The sequence below is a fragment of the Wasmannia auropunctata genome, unplaced genomic scaffold (genome assembly GCF_000956235.1).
Source record: "Wasmannia auropunctata unplaced genomic scaffold, wasmannia.A_1.0 LD336074.1, whole genome shotgun sequence".
Classification (NCBI taxonomy): Eukaryota; Metazoa; Arthropoda; class Insecta; order Hymenoptera; family Formicidae; genus Wasmannia; species Wasmannia auropunctata.
The window spans coordinates 1,497,909-1,517,523 of NW_012026816.1; the positions used below are offsets into that span (position 1 = coordinate 1,497,909).

Consider the following 19,615-nt stretch of genomic DNA (forward strand, 5'->3'; position numbering starts at 1 on the left):
AGAGAGAGAGAGAGAGGGGGGGAGGGAGAGTAGAGGAATGGAGGGAAGGAGAGATAGAAAATGCGTCCTTTCTGCTTGCTCGCTAAATGACAATCTGTCAGCGTGTTTCATTAGCGTGAGGTGCTCACGTAGCTCGCTAATGACGCACTCGCACAAAGGGACCACAATGTAACTGCGAAGTAAGGCGATTGAATTGTGCAAGTGGTGCAATGCACCATCGCTCTGTTTCCCTATTTCGAGATCTTCGCTTTGAAACAAATCAGAAAAATATTCTTTGTGGCGTTACGGGCGCTGACGTTCAATTAGAGAAATTAGTTCGCGGGAAACCGCCGCATGTTGCGTCGCCGTTTGTCGTGCTGCTGTTGTTGTTGTTGTTGTTAGCCTGATCGCGACTGATCGAATCGTTATGGTTTACAGTTCACCCGATGGTCCAGGTACCGAACCAGCTGGTCGGGGCTCCGATCGGGACTAACGTCACGTTGGTCTGCCATGTGGAAGCGTCACCTAAGGCCATTAATTATTGGACTCGAGAAACGGGTAATGGAACAGCGCAATCAGCGTAGCTCTTGTCGTTCAATTTACTTGAAAGATAGACGACTTATCAGTTAAGAGATTTCGAATTATTTTGAAAGGCATGTCTTATAGTTGAGAGCATTCACATTTTGTACAGAAAGAGAGAGAGAGAGAGAGAGAGAGAGACGGAAAATATTTTTCGTTATCTGTCAGAAAGTATTTTGAAATATAAATTAAATATAATCTAATAGTAATGCTTTCCAAAATATGAAACTTTAATTTTTCCTAACATACTTCTTATTAATTTAATTTCTAAAACGTATTTCTGCAGACGAAATGATAATCACCAACAGCAAGTACCTGATGTCTGAGATAAAGACATCAGTGTACAGTGTGCAGATGCGACTAGTGATCATGAACCTGCAGAAGCACGATCTGGGTGGCTACAAGTGCATCTCGAAAAACTCCATCGGCGACGCTGAGGGAAACATCCGGCTTTACGGTGAGTTTCCGCGGTTAACGCGACGACAAGGGGCGAAAACAGGTCGTAAAGTCTCTCTACGCGAGCTGGGGCTTCCGGAAAGTCTCGGAAAACTTCGTCAGACGCATACGACGTCGTACCGTCATAAACTCTCTTACAGGGTTAATGCATTTATTATATATTTTTTGAAAAAAATTAGTGGTGAGTCCAAAGACAGCTCAGACGTAAACAGGATGCACATGCTGAATCCCGTTTTACTATAACGTATATAGCTAAAATTGATTAAAGTATTCGAATCTTAAGAAAGAAGATAACTCGCAATGTTATTAACTTTTAAACCACTATATCGGTCTCACAGACCGCTATTGAAACTTGTTAACAATTTTTTTATTTGTCACCATTTAAATATATTTTATTTCTATTGTATACAAGATTTTTTTGTTAACTCCTACATTAAAACATATTTTTCCTTTTCCCTCTCAACAAATATTCAAAAAACATACATTTTTATTATAATTAACTTATAAAATTAGCGGGAGCATAACAGCGATCTGTTAGATCCCGCTAATTTTGACATTGTGGTTAATGTGATTTTTTTGGACGTGGTGGTTTAAAGGTTAAAGGGATATTACAATATCGCAAATTCTATTAACGAAACGTAATTTTTTCGAAAATAGATTGGACTGTACGCGCAATATATATATATATGTTTGTGTCCATATTAAAATATCTCATATCTCTCCCGAAAGTGAAAGTGCCTTTCTATGGAAACATTAAAATAGTCTTTGATATTAGAGACATGTATTTGATTGCGGAGAACGGTCGCAGTTGTACGTGTTCCGACGCGACGGCGAGAAAATACTACGGCGTATCACCGCGACATCGCCCCGTTTCCATTACATGCGCGATTTAATACGTCGCAATCTCGCAGGAACGATCGACGGCAACGAGCGTCTCGTGTATTACGCAATACGATGGTATCTTTCTTGTCGCCCCGTAACGATACGTCGCCGTAAAAATGGCAGAAAACGGTTAGCTTTACGTGTAGAATTAAAAAAACGGATGTCCGTTTGTATCGGCAATATTCGCTTAATTCGTTCGCTTCGTCACGGACCATATATAGAGCGGCCCAAGCGCAATGAGCAGCGTAAATTATACGTTTATAATAGATATAAAACATTTTGCGACTCGCAAGTTCAAGATTTTATTCTTCCTTCCTTTCTTTTTACTATTTCCCCTTCGTACGTGACTTAGCGTGAATTGCATAGCGGAGGATGGAAGACAGTGAGATAAAATCGAGATAAAGTGAAAATCTGGGCGGAAATATTTTACATGCACTTGTGTAATATTTCTGACACTAACTCTCTCATCGTTTTGGTAATCTCAGGAATTTATCTCGAAGAAACCGCACCGGCTGTCACTACAAGTATCGGTATTTGCGAAATTAAGTTTCCCCTCGAGTTTTACTATTTAAGATATCGGTCGGAGAGACCGGCGCGCCGCGCGAGACAGATCGGAATTTCCGCAGTTTCTTAGCCACGTCTCCGTCGTAACCGTAAGTTATTTCACGACGCAGATAATACTGTACTCTTCTGTACAATATTTATGGAATTCGCTTCCATTGTGTGTCTGCGAAATACCACCACCGACCGCCACGGCGTACGTCTATGAAATACCTAAGTCAGTAATCTTCAAAATGTCTTTGCGATATCGGTTAAAACATGATTACAATCTGTCCTCTTTTCCCCGAGAGTGTCCTCTTTTAACATTCTTAAAGCGTTTAAACGTTCTGTAATAAGTTTTACACGGAGCATATGGATCTATAGCAACACGCACAAATCACAAAATTCCATAAGATTTCTTAAAAAAAAATAACGGTAATCAAGAACGAATTGTAATGATTTAAAATTGTTAAAAAATTTGTGTTTTCTTAGGAGAAAATAATCTCTAAATCGAGTGTCTCTAGATTAAGTAATTGTGTAATTGTGAGATTTTTTAATTTTGCCACAAAAAGTTTCAATATAGTTTTCATTTTTTCTTTAAAATTTAAGACAAATAACATTAAATACATTTTATTTGATAACATTTGATAACAAATAAAAAACACGCGTGATTAGAGTTAAAGCTTTGGATAGCGCAGCGATATCTCGCGTTGTAGATCGTGGCGGACATGACGCTACGACCGCAATAAGTCTTCATGAGTGGTGCCCCATAATTTTCCACTCTGATTGAACGTTACGATCCGTTTACGGCGCGTATGCAGGCATCCCCCTTTTACTGTCGAAAAACGAATGAAAAAAGGCGCATTTTTCGCGGACGACACGGCCCGACGACGTCCGCGGCGGTCCTCTTGCCGGCGTGTCATCAACCGTAAATGCGGCTATAACTTCCCGCTTACTTTTCTCGAAGCGCGTCCTTATTTTTTCACAGTTTATTTACCGGATTCCATCGTCACATAATTTTCCGCTTTATGGCGCGGGAGAAAATTCAGCGAAGCTGCGAATTACCCTGCGTTCCTGGACGCGAAACAGCGAGTCAAGTGTAATCCGTCCATTTTACACGTCAGAATTTTCTGCAATTTTTGATCCGTAATATGCGATTGATTAAATTACAGACAACGTAATCGTTTAATAATAGAAAGCAAATGTGCGGTTTCAAGTGCATCTCTGAAATTATTTAATCAAAATTAAGCAGCGTTTTCTAGTAATTTTTAAAACCATTTGTTACGTAAGTTCTTGTAAAATGGATATTTCGTTATCCGGAATAGTGACATTTCAATTTTGTAGGAACGTTGAAATAATATTTTCACGATATATTGTTTGACGACGTATTTGCCCGATTCGATTGCTATTCTTGACATGTGTGTCGCACATTATAGATGACAAGAGAAAATTGGTATGATGTACTTAATAAATGTGACAAATCGATTCATTACACTCAATCCGGAGCTTTTAAATAAATGACGAAATAGATCGAATTCCGAGTGACCGTAATAATATTGTAATGCAGCATATAGTAAGTACTCACAGGATTATTTCTGTTTTTGGCATTAATTTTGCTTATTCACAAAGGCACGCGATGTGTAACGCTCATATTCATGCGTTATTCATACGCACTTTACTATTTCATCATCTTCTTTAATAAATAATTCAGTGTGCGCCTGTAATTTTCGCTGTTTAAAACATTTTTTAAAACATATTGCAATATTTTGCATTTTTTCTATTCAAAATGCGGCAAAATGAATAATGTCAGTATTCCTTCTTACGAAATTAGCATCTTCGTGGAATGTAGTTATAACCTTTTTTAATCCGCAAAAAAATTGGCAATAAAAACTCCTGTATTATTGCGTTATGCGATGAGCTATACGCATCACATTCACATTATCGCAACGAAAATTCTGCACGTCGCGCGATTGGAGCTAAATTCCGGGGGAGTTATCGACGAGAAGCGTGTATAAAATTACGGATTCACACGCGACGCGGTACAATCCCGCATCTGCATCCCTGCGCGCATGTTGCAATACCTCAACACAGGTCACCGAGGGCATAAGGGAGATTAAAACAGACAATGTAAAAAATACAATTGCACTACTAAAATTTCGAGGAATAACAGGTTACAGCGTATCATGGAATTTCTCGGCGTTGCGACTTTTCAATAAAAAGAATTTACCGGTCGTCAGTTTATCTCTTTATCGTAGCACGAACAGAACGGCGTAACAAGCCGGACAAAACCGGGCCCCGATATCTGCCGGAGTTAACCAACCCCCGCCGGCTTGTGAGCGCGCGTGCAACCCTAATGACGGCAATTTTATCGCGCTGTCGTGTAAAGAGCCGGGGTGTAGTACGCGCGGAGGAAGCGCGCGCGATGCTATCCCGGCGTGCTCGAACTTCTCGTTGAAGTCACGCGATCAGATAAACTCGAAGGATTAACCGTTAAACCGCCGGTGTAAACGGGGCGCGAAGAGCCAGAGTGAAAAGAGCGTGCGCTGTCTAGAGAGCGGAGAGAGGGTGACCCGGTAGATTTAAGGACGCTCCCTCTCGCGCGCGAGGGGTTGGGAGGGGGGACGAGGACCGGTGAGCTACGGAATGTACGAGGACAGCGGCGGCATGTTGGCGCGTCATGTCGAGAGCCGAAAGTCCGCGAAACAATATCCGAGCTTTCCATCCACCCTCTCCGCGCCCCTCCCCCCTCCGCCCCGCCTGACCGCCTCGTGCCAGTTTTTCGTGTCCTCTTTTCCGTCGTTCTTCCGGGGATGTTCTTGTCACAGATTGCGCGCGGTCGGGATTATGGATTTACTTTGATAAATGAGGACTCGATATCCGAGGCGTAACTCTGGGATGAAGATCGCGTTGCTTTAAATTATAAGTCTGCGGGTTTGATTTCTCCTGTGAGATAATATTATACAGGAGTATCTTCGATATTTGAAACTCTCTTACCGTATCCCGTGGCGCAATTTAAAGGATGAGTCGATGATATTAGATGATCTCAGCACTATTTTCATAATAAAAATTTAATTACGGATTTCTAATAATTTAAAACATTAGACGTGCAGCGTAACTCTCAAAGTTTCAACTTATTGCAGAAGAAAATCAAAGATATTATTTTTTCGCTAAAAAAAAAAAAAGAGAAAACGGCGCGGTATTTCTAAAAAAAAGTACCATTGCGCGCTAATGTAATTTCGAAAACTGTTCAAAGCTTTTCAAGTATCGCTTGCGTTTCCAATTATGCTTTCTTCTAAATCGACTAAATCAAGCGATACGAGTTGCCGGGCCGTCAAAAAAGCGTTGCGAAACAATAGCGAAGATCGTCAGGGCATCACGTCTTCAGTTAAAAGACCGTGAAACAATATCTAACCTGGCCACCAGCCCGGCGTTATCTCTCTTCTTGCTCCCCGTCATCCCAGCCCCCGCGTACTCCCGTGTCTCGTATTAGTTATCGTTTATATCAGCCGGCCAGACAAAACGCGCCGGCCGGAATTGGGTGAGCCATCTGTTGCCAGACATGATCGATAAAAGTCTGCCAAGTGTTATCAGTGCTAAACTGCTATTTAGACGGGCTGCCGCACCCTCTCTTCCACTTCTACTTCTTCTTATAGTTCTTCTAACCGCCGGTCTACCGCAACCTGTCTCTTCGTTCACAGCAGCTGTATACGGGGTGTCGCGGACTTACCGAGATAAATTTTACTCTCCACGGAATTGTTTAACTGCTGCGAGATCGATTTTTTGCAAGAAAATCTCAGGCGGGACGCAATTGTGAAAAATGTTTTCGTACTGCGAAAGAAAAGGTCTCCACGCGTTCAAAATTCAAGTATAATAATCGCGAATTTTCTACGCAGAGCAAAGATGAAATTTTTGCGCAGAGAATTTACGTCATATCCGAATTAAATTCATTAGCAATATTGCTGAGTGGAGTTGACCGAGCAAAAGGAAAATTAGGATGGAAATTGCGCCTCGCTGTACGGTTTGAGCGTCCCGTAATGAGTAAGTAGCAAAATGGCTAGTAGAGAGCACACCTAATTCAATATCATTGAAACACGATCTTGTCAATTAGCTCTGTGATTTCGGTATTTAGTTATAGCTTCGGAGCTATATAATCAATATAGGAGTTAGACATTCTAACGTTACACGAATCCGATTACGTTAATATAATTCCGCTCAAATGACAGGACATCTCAACATTTAACATTTAATCTAATGTCACCAATTACTTTCGCCGACTGAATCGATTTAGAACACACATAGGTTTTCTGTAACGATTTTTTTTCAAATAACCGAACGAAATGTTATATTTAGAAAGAGCAATAAAAGCAGTAACTATGGAGTTCTCGATAATGCTTAATATAAATTTAATGTTTAAAAGAGAATTTAATCATGTGAGAATTATGTATAAGCTGCAGCGCGTCAAACTAACACAGAAAATTACCGTCGATTATTTCCTAAAGTAAATCGTATACCGATTGATCTCCTAACATGCGAGAGATAATGGTGTCTCATATCGTTGTATCCCTTCGGCCTCCTCCTCCCTCCCGCAACATCACGTTTCCTGCTATCACGTATCGACTTGCTCATCATTCGCTCGTTGAATATCAATGGAACGTGCCGCGGATATTAAGCACCGCTGAAAAATACGCGAGAGATGTCAACGACAAGGATGTATTCAGGGGAAATTCGTGTGATAAATACTGAAAAAAATATATCTCACTCTGAAAAAAGGAATTTTTGGAGATAAAAGAAAAAAGAAAGGAAAGGAGAACCGTGGGAGAGTCGATTTGTTTTCCATTGCGCGCGACACAATGGCATCGCGCGAAATTCCAAAAAAGAATTCTCACACTTCACTTTTATTCGCCTCGCGTGTGTCGAATGACGTCGAGGGTAAAAACACCGCGCGCGCGATACCATCCATCGAGGTTCTGCACATGCGGAAAAAAATGATATCTACTCACGGTGGATCGCGCCGACTACTGGCTGACCACAGTTGAAATAATGTTTCGACGAGCGTGCCTTGAATTCGGTAGCGAAGAAACTGCAAGCTTGGCGGCTCTCATTGCACGTGCGTAACAGAGAAGTATCGACAACTCTAACGTTCACCAACATCGACTCGACAACTTGTTGTAAAAGACCGTTTAATCCTCGCGCGTTATTTAACTCTCTCGTTCTCTAAGTACAGCAACTTGTTTAAAGCAGACTTAAAAACAAAAATAAAAGGGACTTTAAAGAAGAATAAAAATACAGGGTTTAAGTTTTCCAACTTCTAAATAATTGGAAGAATTCCAGCATACATAATATATTCTATATTATAATAGGATAATTAACGTCATTTCAGAAAAATAATAAAATTCTTCTCTTCTTATTATGTTACAGATATGGAGCTACCCAAACATCCCAAAAAGGGCGGCGACCGGCGATCAGAGGACGACGCGGGCGACTCGATTGGTGATCGCGATCATAGATTGAACCACGCGCATCAAGGATCCCTGAGGGAAACAGGATCGACCCTGGAACCAGTCTTCGACGCGGACGACAATTCGGCGTCCACAACGTCGGCAGACAACATGCCGCCGGCGACGATCGGCATCATCCTGATCTTGCTGCACCACTTGGTCGCTTCGACGTAAGATAGACGTAACCTATTTGCCCTTAAACGCAAACTACGTTTACCACGAGCTCGATTCGCTAACCTAAGAAGAGACTGCGAGATAGCGACAGAATAGCTCCGTCGCCTCGCGTTCTCGGCAATCCACGACATATTATTGTCGAATCTCGGTATCGATATTATGTCAATCCTGACGGAAAATTAATCAGAACATTTTATACGGAGCGATTACTATGCGCTCCGTATTGCTGAATACGATACGTACGAAAATATAACAAAGCTCACTAAACCGTTGAACGAAATTCTGCTGCAGAAACCAGAAGGCAAATTGACACGGACATCTCGACTATCATTTTAACGTGATAATTTTTTACCGGTCCATTTTTTTTCAAATGAAAAAAAAACACAATTATATTTTTATCATTTGTTTTATTCGTGACAAATGACATTAAAATTATGTATGCGGAATCTCTAAACGTCAACTCTATGTGGTAATTAAATACTGCCAGCTTGCATTTCGGTGATAAAAAAAATGCATTTCATAAAATTCATGTGATATGTGAAAACGAATGCTAATAATAATGTCCATATTCACATATAGAAATAACGAAAACTTGGCAAGCTCAAAAAGCACCGAATTAACAAGCAACATGTTAAATTAAGTCGCAATGCGATACATATCACATAAACGGAACAAACCAACTAATAGCGCACGACGTTCAATATGGATGACTCTTTTATGTTTAAAGGAGATATTTATAGTTATAGGAGATATTTGAAGCATTTGGTGTTTTAGTTATCGAATGAATGAATATTTATTTACTTCAGTCACAAAAGGGACTTACAATTAGTACACTTTTTTCTTCATCCAGACATATCCATCCATCCTTCTTACTTTTTGGCATTAAAAAACCAAATCATTTGCCTCCCTATGTCATCGTACTTTTAATATCTTTCACAATTCTATTTTTTATCTTACATAAGCCTAAATCTTCTCTTTACCTATAAACTCATTTTTCATTCTTATCCTATACTTTCGCATTCTTCGTATATGATCTCCTAATTTACCTAAAATTCTATCGCAAATCTCCCATCCTTAGATTTTTTTAACTTTTCTCACCTTAGCAATCTAAGTCCTCGTCCATACACTTATCCTATATATTACAATCCTAACACCTCGTATCCTACTTTATCCTATTCTTTTTCGCTGCTCTTTACCGTCCGCATCCTTTAACGCATCAAAATCCTACCTTTCTACCTTAATTCCATTTCTCCTCCATTTTCCCTACCTCTATTTCCCTGCCTATCCTTCTAACTAGTCTGCCTCACTCTTGACTGTCCTACATTTTCATTTCTCTATAATTGCCAAAAATGCACGCAATTCTCTCCACACTCATACGCGTCCTCTAATCAAGTTCGCTGTTATATCGACTGCTTTCTTTTTAAGTAGCACAATCCGCGATACATTTGACACATTTTTTTTAAGACAAAAATCGACACACGTCACTTTCCATTTACAACTTTGTTCAAACTCAATAGACACTCTTCGACTTTTTTCGAGAGGAGAGTTGGAGTGTGTCTTATCCAACTGAATAATTATTAGAACACATCCGCAAATCCTCAACTCCCAACTCCTAGCTTCGTTTGACTGTACATAAAATATAAGGTTTGGTGTTAATCTGTGTTGATTTGTGTTTCTTATAAGGAAAGTAACCTTTTAGTTATCTTCATTTCTGTCATTTATGTAAGACGTAGGTACATGAAATCTATCATTTTACTTTTAGCAACAATTTAAATGCCAATAATTTTAATTAAGAAAATGAATTTATTCCTCTTTCGTGAAATTACAAACGTAATTTATCGGTCTTGTGTATTTATGACTTGTTAGTAAATTAATTTTAAACCTCAAAAAAAAATTGACCACCAAAAATACGTCCCAGGGAAATTGTTTTCATTATTATTTGCATTGTGACGACCGACATTATTTAAATTATAAATATCGCGACTTCTTTTTTATGCAACCTGTCCATATTTCGTACGGCATCGATCCAACGGGGCCGCTCTTCCACTCAATGCCCATGTAAATTAACAGCCAAGCCAATATCGACGAAATGTTAACGGCAGACCGAAGATCGTGAAATTTTGTTCGCGTCGTCATCGCGAGCTACGGTTACCGCGATTATCCGTCTACGGCTTAACGAGATATCTCGTTAAGCTGCCGCATCTCCGCGCCACACCAATGACATAATTATTAAATCGCCAGTCTTTTTTAACGCGCGTCCGAAACGTCAGATCACGGGCGAGGCGGTTTGCACACGAAATCAATTACACAAATGTCGTTCACGTCGAGTGGTCACCGGGGATATCGAAGGGGGAGGAAGCGCTCCCGGGAACGACTGCCGTGAGAAATCGCGCGTGTTTAATTAACGCGCGAATTTCCATCGAGCAAATTTCACATTAGACGCGATCGAGTGGAACGAGCTGCCACGCCGTAAGCAACGACGTCTGATCCAGCGCCGATTTTGCACGATCGAGAGAGGCGAAGTCTTTTCCGTTCGCGTGCGTGAGCTCGCAACGCGTACGCCTCGTATCCCCGGGAAATATAATTTCGCGTTGTGTACACTACTCGAATCTCTAAACAAGCACCAGCCGAAGGAGAATCCTTGAGAAATTTTACATCGCACTATAGTCAACGTTCGTTATTTCAACCCGCTTTAAAGACACTTTTGGGTTGTATATGTAAAAAGGGGATTATATTTTCTTTTATACTTCACGCAATAGTCCTCTATGTCACTTATGTTCGATATTTCTCTGGGAAAGAAATATTAGCGCGTATGACAGGACGGTAATTGGAATTTTTCTCATTAACATATTCACGCACCGCGAGCAATCGTACGGAAATATTTTTATCGGTAATTTCGTTATTAAATGTCCATACCGATCGATTCGTATGACAGAGACGCCTCTCTTTTCGACATCTAGACATTACTCAGACAGTTACGTCGTTTTAATTTCTTCAGCACGCAACACGAATTCGCGTGGTTTTATTCTTGATTTATTCTATCTTGAGAATATGAAAGTATTAAATTTGAATCCACATCGGTCGAGAATATCCTATCAAGCGAAAGAAAGCTTTCCATTCTTATGTCACGATAAGAATTTCATAAGAAATCGGAGAAGAAATACCGATATATGCTTCGAGCAAAGAGTAGAGAATAGAATTTTCTAGATAAAATGATGCTTTGTAAATAACTAATTGCCGAATCCCGTGATCGTCAGGATTCAAACCTTGGGCTAAATAAATATTCAATCAATATCACAAGAATCTTCGCGTATCATGAAATGGGAGTGCAAAACAATAGTAATAAATAAAATTGCTATATCACCTTGTAGCGACATTAAAAGCAAATATCGTTGAAATTGATTTTATTTTTGCAAAAATTGCAAGCTATTTGTATAAAAAAAAGACTTTCACAAGAATAATTTATTATATTACCCTTATCGTATAATCTTAAAGATCATACTTTCACTTTTCTTTTCGAGATCAATTTCTCTTATGTCTCAAATTAATATTAGAACTAATTTATAAACAATACTTACATATGTGGTTCATATGCATCCATGCAGATTTTCAGGAAATTCGCGATCCGCCGAAAATGCGACGGCTCGGTAAACGATTTTTGATATGTAATTTCGGCCCAGTTACAACGAGGCGCGCAGAAACGAAAACGAAAGTGAAAGATAATCACTCGTTCCAATTAAGAAAAACGTGCCAAATGTTCGCCTTCATTATTCTTTCCTTATATTTTAGAAATTCATCATACTTAAAACGGCTCATTATAAATATCGGTATTCCAAGGGTCCACACATCGCTTTTCTTAAGCTCCCGAGATTAATCTTAGATATTCATGTTGTTACCTCCATTCTCAGGCGGCTTTTCTATAAATGGCACCAAGCATCGATTCTGCTCGTTTTGAGTTGGCGACATTTACGGAGTTCTCAGACCTTGGAAATGTTCGTATGAAAAGAAGTAAGCGACGAAAGAGCGATCTATATCCATCTTTTTGTATAAATGTATATATATACTTTCAAATTAATATTTATTAATACATTAATAGTTAAATCTCAAGTTCCCCTGTAACCCTTTGGTTTGTTAAGTAGATTAAGATTCTATAACTTTACTGTAAATTACGCGGCACAAAAGGCTATTACATTCTCTAGGGACAACTTTAGAATCTTATTTCTTAGTTTTTGACATAAAGGCACTCAGGTCCTTCTACATAAAAGTCGTCCATTTAATGGGACAATGAATAATGTCGGTAGACAAAAAGGATGCGATGCTTTATAACGACAACACTTTTACTACCGCTCGTTGTCGACGGCGTTGTCAATTACGTTATCCGACAGTCGCGTTGTGGAATGGACGATTAACGCGTATGGAGGTTAAATATTTTATACTTGTGAAGTACGAAGAATAGCGCACGGTCTGCCAGTACATAAACCCGGTTTTCACAAAGGTATAATACCGTGTAACAAGGTAAAGTAGCTCGTTTCATGGTCCCTTCTTTACGTGACATTGAATTAAATATTGTATTTGTCATTATATCTTCTATTAATCCGCGTAATAAATATGATTATGCAGGAAAATTTGCAGTGTCACTGTAATAAAAACTAATAATCTGTTTTCTGGTCACACGTTTTGTATAAATGTATACGTATATACTCGTATATACTTTTAAATTAATATTTATTAATTCATTAATAGTTAAATCTCAAGAAGACGTTCTTCTTTTCAACCATAAATTATAATTTATAAGAAAGCTAGTATTACATTTGTAAAATCATTGTAAATCGATTGTAAATTTAGCTAATTTACGTTTCACTTGAATTCAGTTTGTTTAACTTATTTATTCACGTATTTCTGTTGAGCCTTAATCGTGAATATAAGCTCATGAATACGCGACTATCCGAGTGTTTTGTCATCAAAGCTTGAGAGGCTAATTTCTGTACAGCCATATTGTAATATCGATCGTCATGGTACAAGTTGAGGAGTGTTGCGATGTCGTGACAGCGGAAACAGTATCGGTTGTCATACTATCCTGATCGTGAATATATTTCATATTTAATGTCACGTGGAAATGGGTCAAATGCGTCAGTCGCCGCACGATCAAGGCGCAGCACAATTGTTTCGTTATTTATCCGCAACTGGGCCTCGTTACAATAGTCACAATAAGTGCGTGTATATGCCTGTTTTGCGTGCGTGCCTGCGTATGCTTGTACATGCGTGTATGTGTGCCGTGTGAGAGAAACATCGCGATGTCTAATTATTATTAATGGAAAGCGGGAAAACGTCTATGTGTAGATTGTGTAAATTACGGAATAGGGTTTATCGAATTGTTGATCGTAGGTGTGTTTATATATATACAAGGATTATATTATATATATAAATATATATATATATGAATATATATATAAATATATCTAAAGTGTAAGTCGAAGTAAGAAAAATAAGAATCAAATCGTAATTGAATCGGCCTTTGCGCGTTAGGGCGGATAAAACGAGCCTACACGTGGCTCAAAATCGACGAGTTCTGTTGATTGATCATTGTTGATTATCATTGTTATAACTGCCAACGCTTTTTAAAGATGAATCGACTACTCGTTACCCCGTAAATCATCCTTATCACGACGAAAACGACAAGAGAGGAGAAATAATCGAGATCATACTTACAGCATTACGTTGTGCAATATTATACTTATTATTCGACATAACGCGAAAACATTTCGGTTTTCAATAATTTCTAATATTTATTTAAGGTGGATTACTAAAACAATGCACAGACGGAGAACAACAAAATTAATGCTGCAAGAGTACTAATTTAATTTGACTCCTAGACGTATTAGATGTCAAGTTTTGAATGAATTTTTTAGTTTTACAAATTTGAAAGTTGAAGAGAAGATATTTAAGATATTAAATTATGTTAAGTTTAAAAAAAAAATTAAATTCTACATATATTTAACAAAATCTCGACTCAAATTAATTTCGATTCATACATTTTATACGTGACAACACATAAAATGTGTAAAGAAATACAGTATGAGAGAAAAATTGTTCCACTTTTTAAGACACGTTTAAAAATGTTTGCGCAAAAGCTAAGGCGACGCAAAGCAGCGACGCGCGCGGATTGCGTCGCGAGTTAACATATCATTTAATAATTCGGGCAATGGTTTCGTGATGTTTTACTTACATATCGGCGAATCTCCGTGCGCTTTGATCGTTCTCGTGGGTTTCCGATCGCTCGAATTCATCGCATCGGGCGTCGCGCGTACGGGAGCGCAATAAAAGTATCGATACATTCCACGCCTCTACTTAAATGGTTAAAGTAAAAAGTATCGGATGTCGAGCTAAGCGTGCTGAACAGTATCGATACCCGATATTCTTGAAAGCGTCGAATATCGATCCTTTTAAGCGTCCCCACGCATCATATCGCTCCGAGACAGTCCACATCGTCGTATCTGAAACAATGTAAAAAAAAAGTGCTTTTAGTACGATTAGAGTCGAGGCGGTAGAGAAAGAGAGAGCTCGTGCGCGCCGATTTTCCCTCGGAGCTCGATCGCGCTGACTCTTTTTAAGGACGAGAAAATTAATCGGCGATTCGAAAAGGACGGCTATAGCCTTTAAGAGGGACGTCTCAACGCTGTCCTCGTACGAGTGGCCTGACCTTAATATATTTTGCACTATGTATACATAGATATACAGAACGGCGACCTATCCTCCCCCAACGAATATAACCCCCTATTGTGAATACTACCGTCTTCGACCTATCCTTCTCCTCTTCCCCACCCCGCCCTTCCCAAATCCCTCGTCCTCCTTCGAAATGAAAAATGTTTAGTCAACGGCGGCGCATCGCACACTGTACAATAATCTCACGCGCGAGCATATGTTATATAAATACACGATATACGTACGATTAATGATATGCATACCTGTGCGTCGATGTAATTAATTACTGTCCCCCCCCTCTCCCCTGCCCCGTAATACGCCACCCTCCCCCAATGTATGAAATGCAACTTGTACCAAGCCAAGCCACGACTTATCGAAATATTGTCGCCAACGGAGGTATATAAATATTATATATATATAGATGAATAAAGAGACGATTAATGTACATTGTAGTCATTATCTTTATTCGATGTCTTACCTCTTAATTGCCAACTATTAATTTGCCTAAAATTTGCTGGGGATAAAAGTAAAGATTGTAATTTCTCGATAACCCCATGTTTACCTCTTTTAAGTTAACTAATTATACAACAATGAGAACTAATTCTACTTAATTGTACTTTATTGATTTTATGGACGACGGATCGATACGACGTATACTAAAGGAATTAATATCTCGCGCGAGGCTGTTATCCAGAAGATTTATAGAAGTAATCGATATCTCCCTGGGCGCGGGGAGAGAAGCAACGGCATTACTACGTCATTACAAGCACTAGGCAATGTGTTCATTACGTTATCGTTGATTACATGACGTTAATCGTGTAGGGAATAAATAATCCGTAGTCGTCAAGGGAACCATTTACCAGTCGATCAAAATTCCGCAGCACGTGGACGCGTATACGGATATACGCCGATGCGGTAGCCATATAAAGTGTATATGCCATACAATACGATTATGGCTGATAATTATTCGATTTAATGAGCTGCTAGAGATGCCAAAATAGCATTGCGCCGCATTATCGATACATTATTGTGGAGGAAAAAGGTGAATTATTTTGAAAGATAAATCTATCTTCCAGACGAAAGATAATTTCGACAATTTTAACAAATGATATGCTTAAGTGAAGTAAATTACGGATATGAAACTTACGGGTTTAATGCTTAATTAATACAATTATTTTATGACTTTTCACATTAACGCGTAACATTTATATCTTATTCTTAATATTCAAAATGAGGTAAGTATATGATTGGGAATTATATCGCTTGAGAAATGAACCTGTCACCTGAATAGGTAACTATATATAATATCAAATAAGATTGATATCTTTGTAGAAGTAATACCTAAATTCATAAGAAGTGTAAAATTATATAATTGACCTAAATGTCGTATTATACGATTGAAAGTGAAATATGATAGCCAAAGATTTCATTTTCCTCATAATATAGTAATTAAATTATGATGTTGCGTACAACGTTATTATTGATTACGAGGAGAGGACTACCTTTTGATTATAATACACATCGGCGTAGTGGAACTTTTAATTGTACAAACAATTTATATCACAGAGATGCTAATATCAACTCGCGCACGCATACTCGCGCACGTCCGGCGTATTCAATTTCGATCGGGATTACAATTTCGAATATGACTCTCGTAATTGCGGGGACTAATTAATGACTATTATGAGAATTAATTGGAACGTGACTCCGTGTCGCATATTTTAATGCAGACGATTACACGAGCGTTAGCGAATCGCAAAAAATTCATACTTCCTGTATACTGCACAAATAAAAAGACACTTTCATACAAGAGACAATAATAATAAAACAAAAAAACAACAATGTTGAAATTATAATGTTCATTTGCTAATTGTTATATGTTTTGCTTTACTTCATTTTAATTAATTAATACAAAAATTATTTTATATATTTTTGTAGCAACTTGACTTATATTTATATATATTAGTTATTTCATTCAACAATACTCATAATATTTTATAAGTCCGAAATTAATTCGGCGCGTTTAAAAATGATTATTCACATAGAAAAATTATCAAGTGCCAAGATCCAGCTTTGAGTATGGAAGACGCTCTCAAATTTAATTATTCACTTATGTGATCTATTTTCAATTATTATTGTTACAATATTTTCTTTTATATTTAAATATGGATTAGAATATGCATAACAAACAATATTTTATTTTTTAATTTTCTTAATTTACATTTACACTGTCACTTAACTCAATCTTTACTACATCATGATTATATTTATTTTCTTATTCTAATTGCAAGTTAAAATAAAAAACAAATTTTGTAAATTTAATAAAAGTTTTATAAATTCTTGCTTAGAAATATCTATTTGGTCTTTTTCACTAGATACACTAGAGATAAATCATTATTCAGACGTTATTACAAATTATATTAATTATAATTATCTAAAAGATCAATTTCTATAAATAATCATTGTTGCAAAGAAATAAAAAAAGTGTCGCAAATAACTAATGGAAGAAATTAAAACATTTTCTCATTCTTGATCCTGGGACGGGTTAATGTAGTTCAAAATGAAGAGCACGAGTGTAATGCGAGGCGGGCAACAGATCGTTCGCTCGTTACATCCGAGCGAGCTTTCGAGCGAGCTTTCGAGCTTAGCGCGCAATGACCAAGTAAATTGCAGGTACAGCGTACCTGCGGGCCCTCGATGATTATTCAATTTAATGAGCTATTGTAGACGCCCTCTGGAACGTGACGTTTACACCGCAACCGGTTTCCGTGCCGCGAACGATTGGCCGTTCATGCTCAACGAGTTCGCGGATCGCGCTTCTCTCCTCCTTCCTGTCAATCCCGTTTCTCGCTTCTGCGAGCACGCAGGATACGCAGAAGAGCGAAATCCGCGTGCATACGCGCGCTTAGCGCTCGCATGCACTCGCGGATTTGCGGCGCGGCACCTCAAGCCGGAATTTCGATGCCGTGACGAGCGCGCAGCGCGAACCCATTGATAATTAGTAGACACTTCGAGGCGAATTAATCCACGACGAAACGACGAGCTCCGCGCGGCCGGTCATTAATTAAGGACGACGAGCTCCGCGGGAACGATAAATCTACTCGGCATTCATTACAGCGGGGATACGTGCGCGTATGCGAGATACAAGGGCTTACGCTTCTCGGCAAAAATTCGCCGCGAAACCGTCCAATTTGTAGGAACTTTTTAGTTTGCAACTTTAAGTATCTTGATAATGAGGTCCCTAGCTAAGTTACCGTTTAAGCGAGGTCCACTACAAATTAATTGAACAACAAACTTTTGTTACCAAACACTTTTAATGCTTAAGTCTATAAAATCTCTTAAGCTTCGATATTAAATACCTCGCCAATTAAACCACTCTGTAAACTCCTCCTAAAACAATGTCCGATATATTTCTCTCTCGCTCTCTCTAACTTTTAGTTAGTGAAAAAGTGTCTTTTTACACTAAGCAATCCCTGAATATCTCGGAAATAGCGCGCACTTTAATTCATCGAAATTTGCACGGCTCTGAAACAGATTGACGTTCAATCACGTACATAATCAGACATGAGTCCGACGTGATAACCCAAGCTGTTTTCCAAGATACCGATTGGATCCCACCAAGGAATCGAAAGTACCCAGACAGCCGACGAGGGTGAGCCGCAGGATCTGCCTCTCTCCGGATACGTACATACTAGCCTCGTTTCGAGGCGAGTCACGAACGATCCGGATGGGCCGCAATTCGGACTCCTCCGAAAAGTCGGCAGAAAAAGGGTTGCCTCGTTAATCCAGATCAGCGAGAAAACGCCGAGAAGGGTGACCGTGGCGCGAAGGCAGAGTGCTGATAGTAAGGCGAATGCCAAAGAAAAGACGAAGAGGCAGGATCTTTCGAACGTCGATGATGGCGAACTCGACGCACGAAAGAGGGAGAGGGAGAGAGAACGAGAAGCGGGGAGAAGGGACGAGGGGGCAGATTCGAGAGGGTGGATACCAAGAGAGGATGAAATGGCAGGGAAAGGGCGGGCTGATATTGTAAGTGGCTGCGAATCCTTTATAACTGAGAGAGAACTCTCGCAGGCTGAGCGGGGCGAGCTTGGAATTTTTGATGTAGTAGCGGGCAGATATGAATATCGGAAAGTTTCCAAAGGAATTCCGCAGGGTCGCGAAGCGAACGGGGGTTGCGACGGGATCGAGAGTAGGCGAGGAACGGAGGAAGCCGGCGGCGGCGGGCGGAGATGATGCTGCACACGCTGCTGCGCCTGGAACACAGCGGCAACTTTGAGAAATTGCTGAGAAACCGATAAACTTCGCAGCGGACAAACAACGATTTGAACGGATACACGGATTTCGATATCAAAGCGATGCCACGCACTACTGTGCATCGCTTTGGATCGCCGAGATGAAGTTCTACTCAATCTCGAGATTGCAGTTAAATCTTGCGCTATTAGCGTTATAAAAAAATAACAAGCATAATTATTATTGATGATTACGTTGTTAACAGATTTGTATATTTAAACTATAAAGTTTTGTTTATACAAGATTACTATATATATATTCTTAGATTTAAATATTGCCATAAAATAATGCACATTTACATAAAATCAGAAAAATTAATTGCATAAATTTTTAATTGTTTAAATAAGCAAATTCTTTAAATATTTTCTAAAAATAATCACAAATAAATGCGTCATTTTTAAATCATTAAATAATGAATAGGTTGATGGATAAGTTGATAACTAAATTAGTTTTACATTAATTAATATATGCGTTAGATCTCATCTTTAAATTTATAATTAATGGAATTCAGA

The 19,615-nt window shown here is 38.9% G+C and overlaps 1 protein-coding gene and 1 long non-coding RNA gene across 2 annotated transcripts in view; one reads left to right on the forward strand and one right to left on the reverse strand.

The window, feature by feature from the left end:
- Positions 1-8,127, forward strand: part of LOC105449591 (neurotrimin-like) — a 125,751-nt gene extending 117,624 nt beyond the window's left edge. Inside the window, exons 7-9 of the mRNA XM_011688871.1 lie at positions 418-537; positions 845-1,015; positions 7,855-8,127. Of these exons, the coding sequence (XP_011687173.1) occupies positions 418-537; positions 845-1,015; positions 7,855-8,108 (545 nt within the window). The 3' untranslated portion in view covers positions 8,109-8,127. The remainder of the gene's footprint in view (positions 1-417; positions 538-844; positions 1,016-7,854) is intronic.
- LOC105449590 lies at positions 6,816-7,959 on the reverse strand. Its single transcript, XR_974357.1, has 3 exons — positions 7,867-7,959; positions 7,437-7,678; positions 6,816-7,111 (listed from the first exon to the last, which is right to left on the reverse strand). It is a non-coding gene; the product is annotated as an uncharacterized LOC105449590 (long non-coding RNA).
- Positions 8,128-19,615: the final 11,488 nt, after the last annotated feature.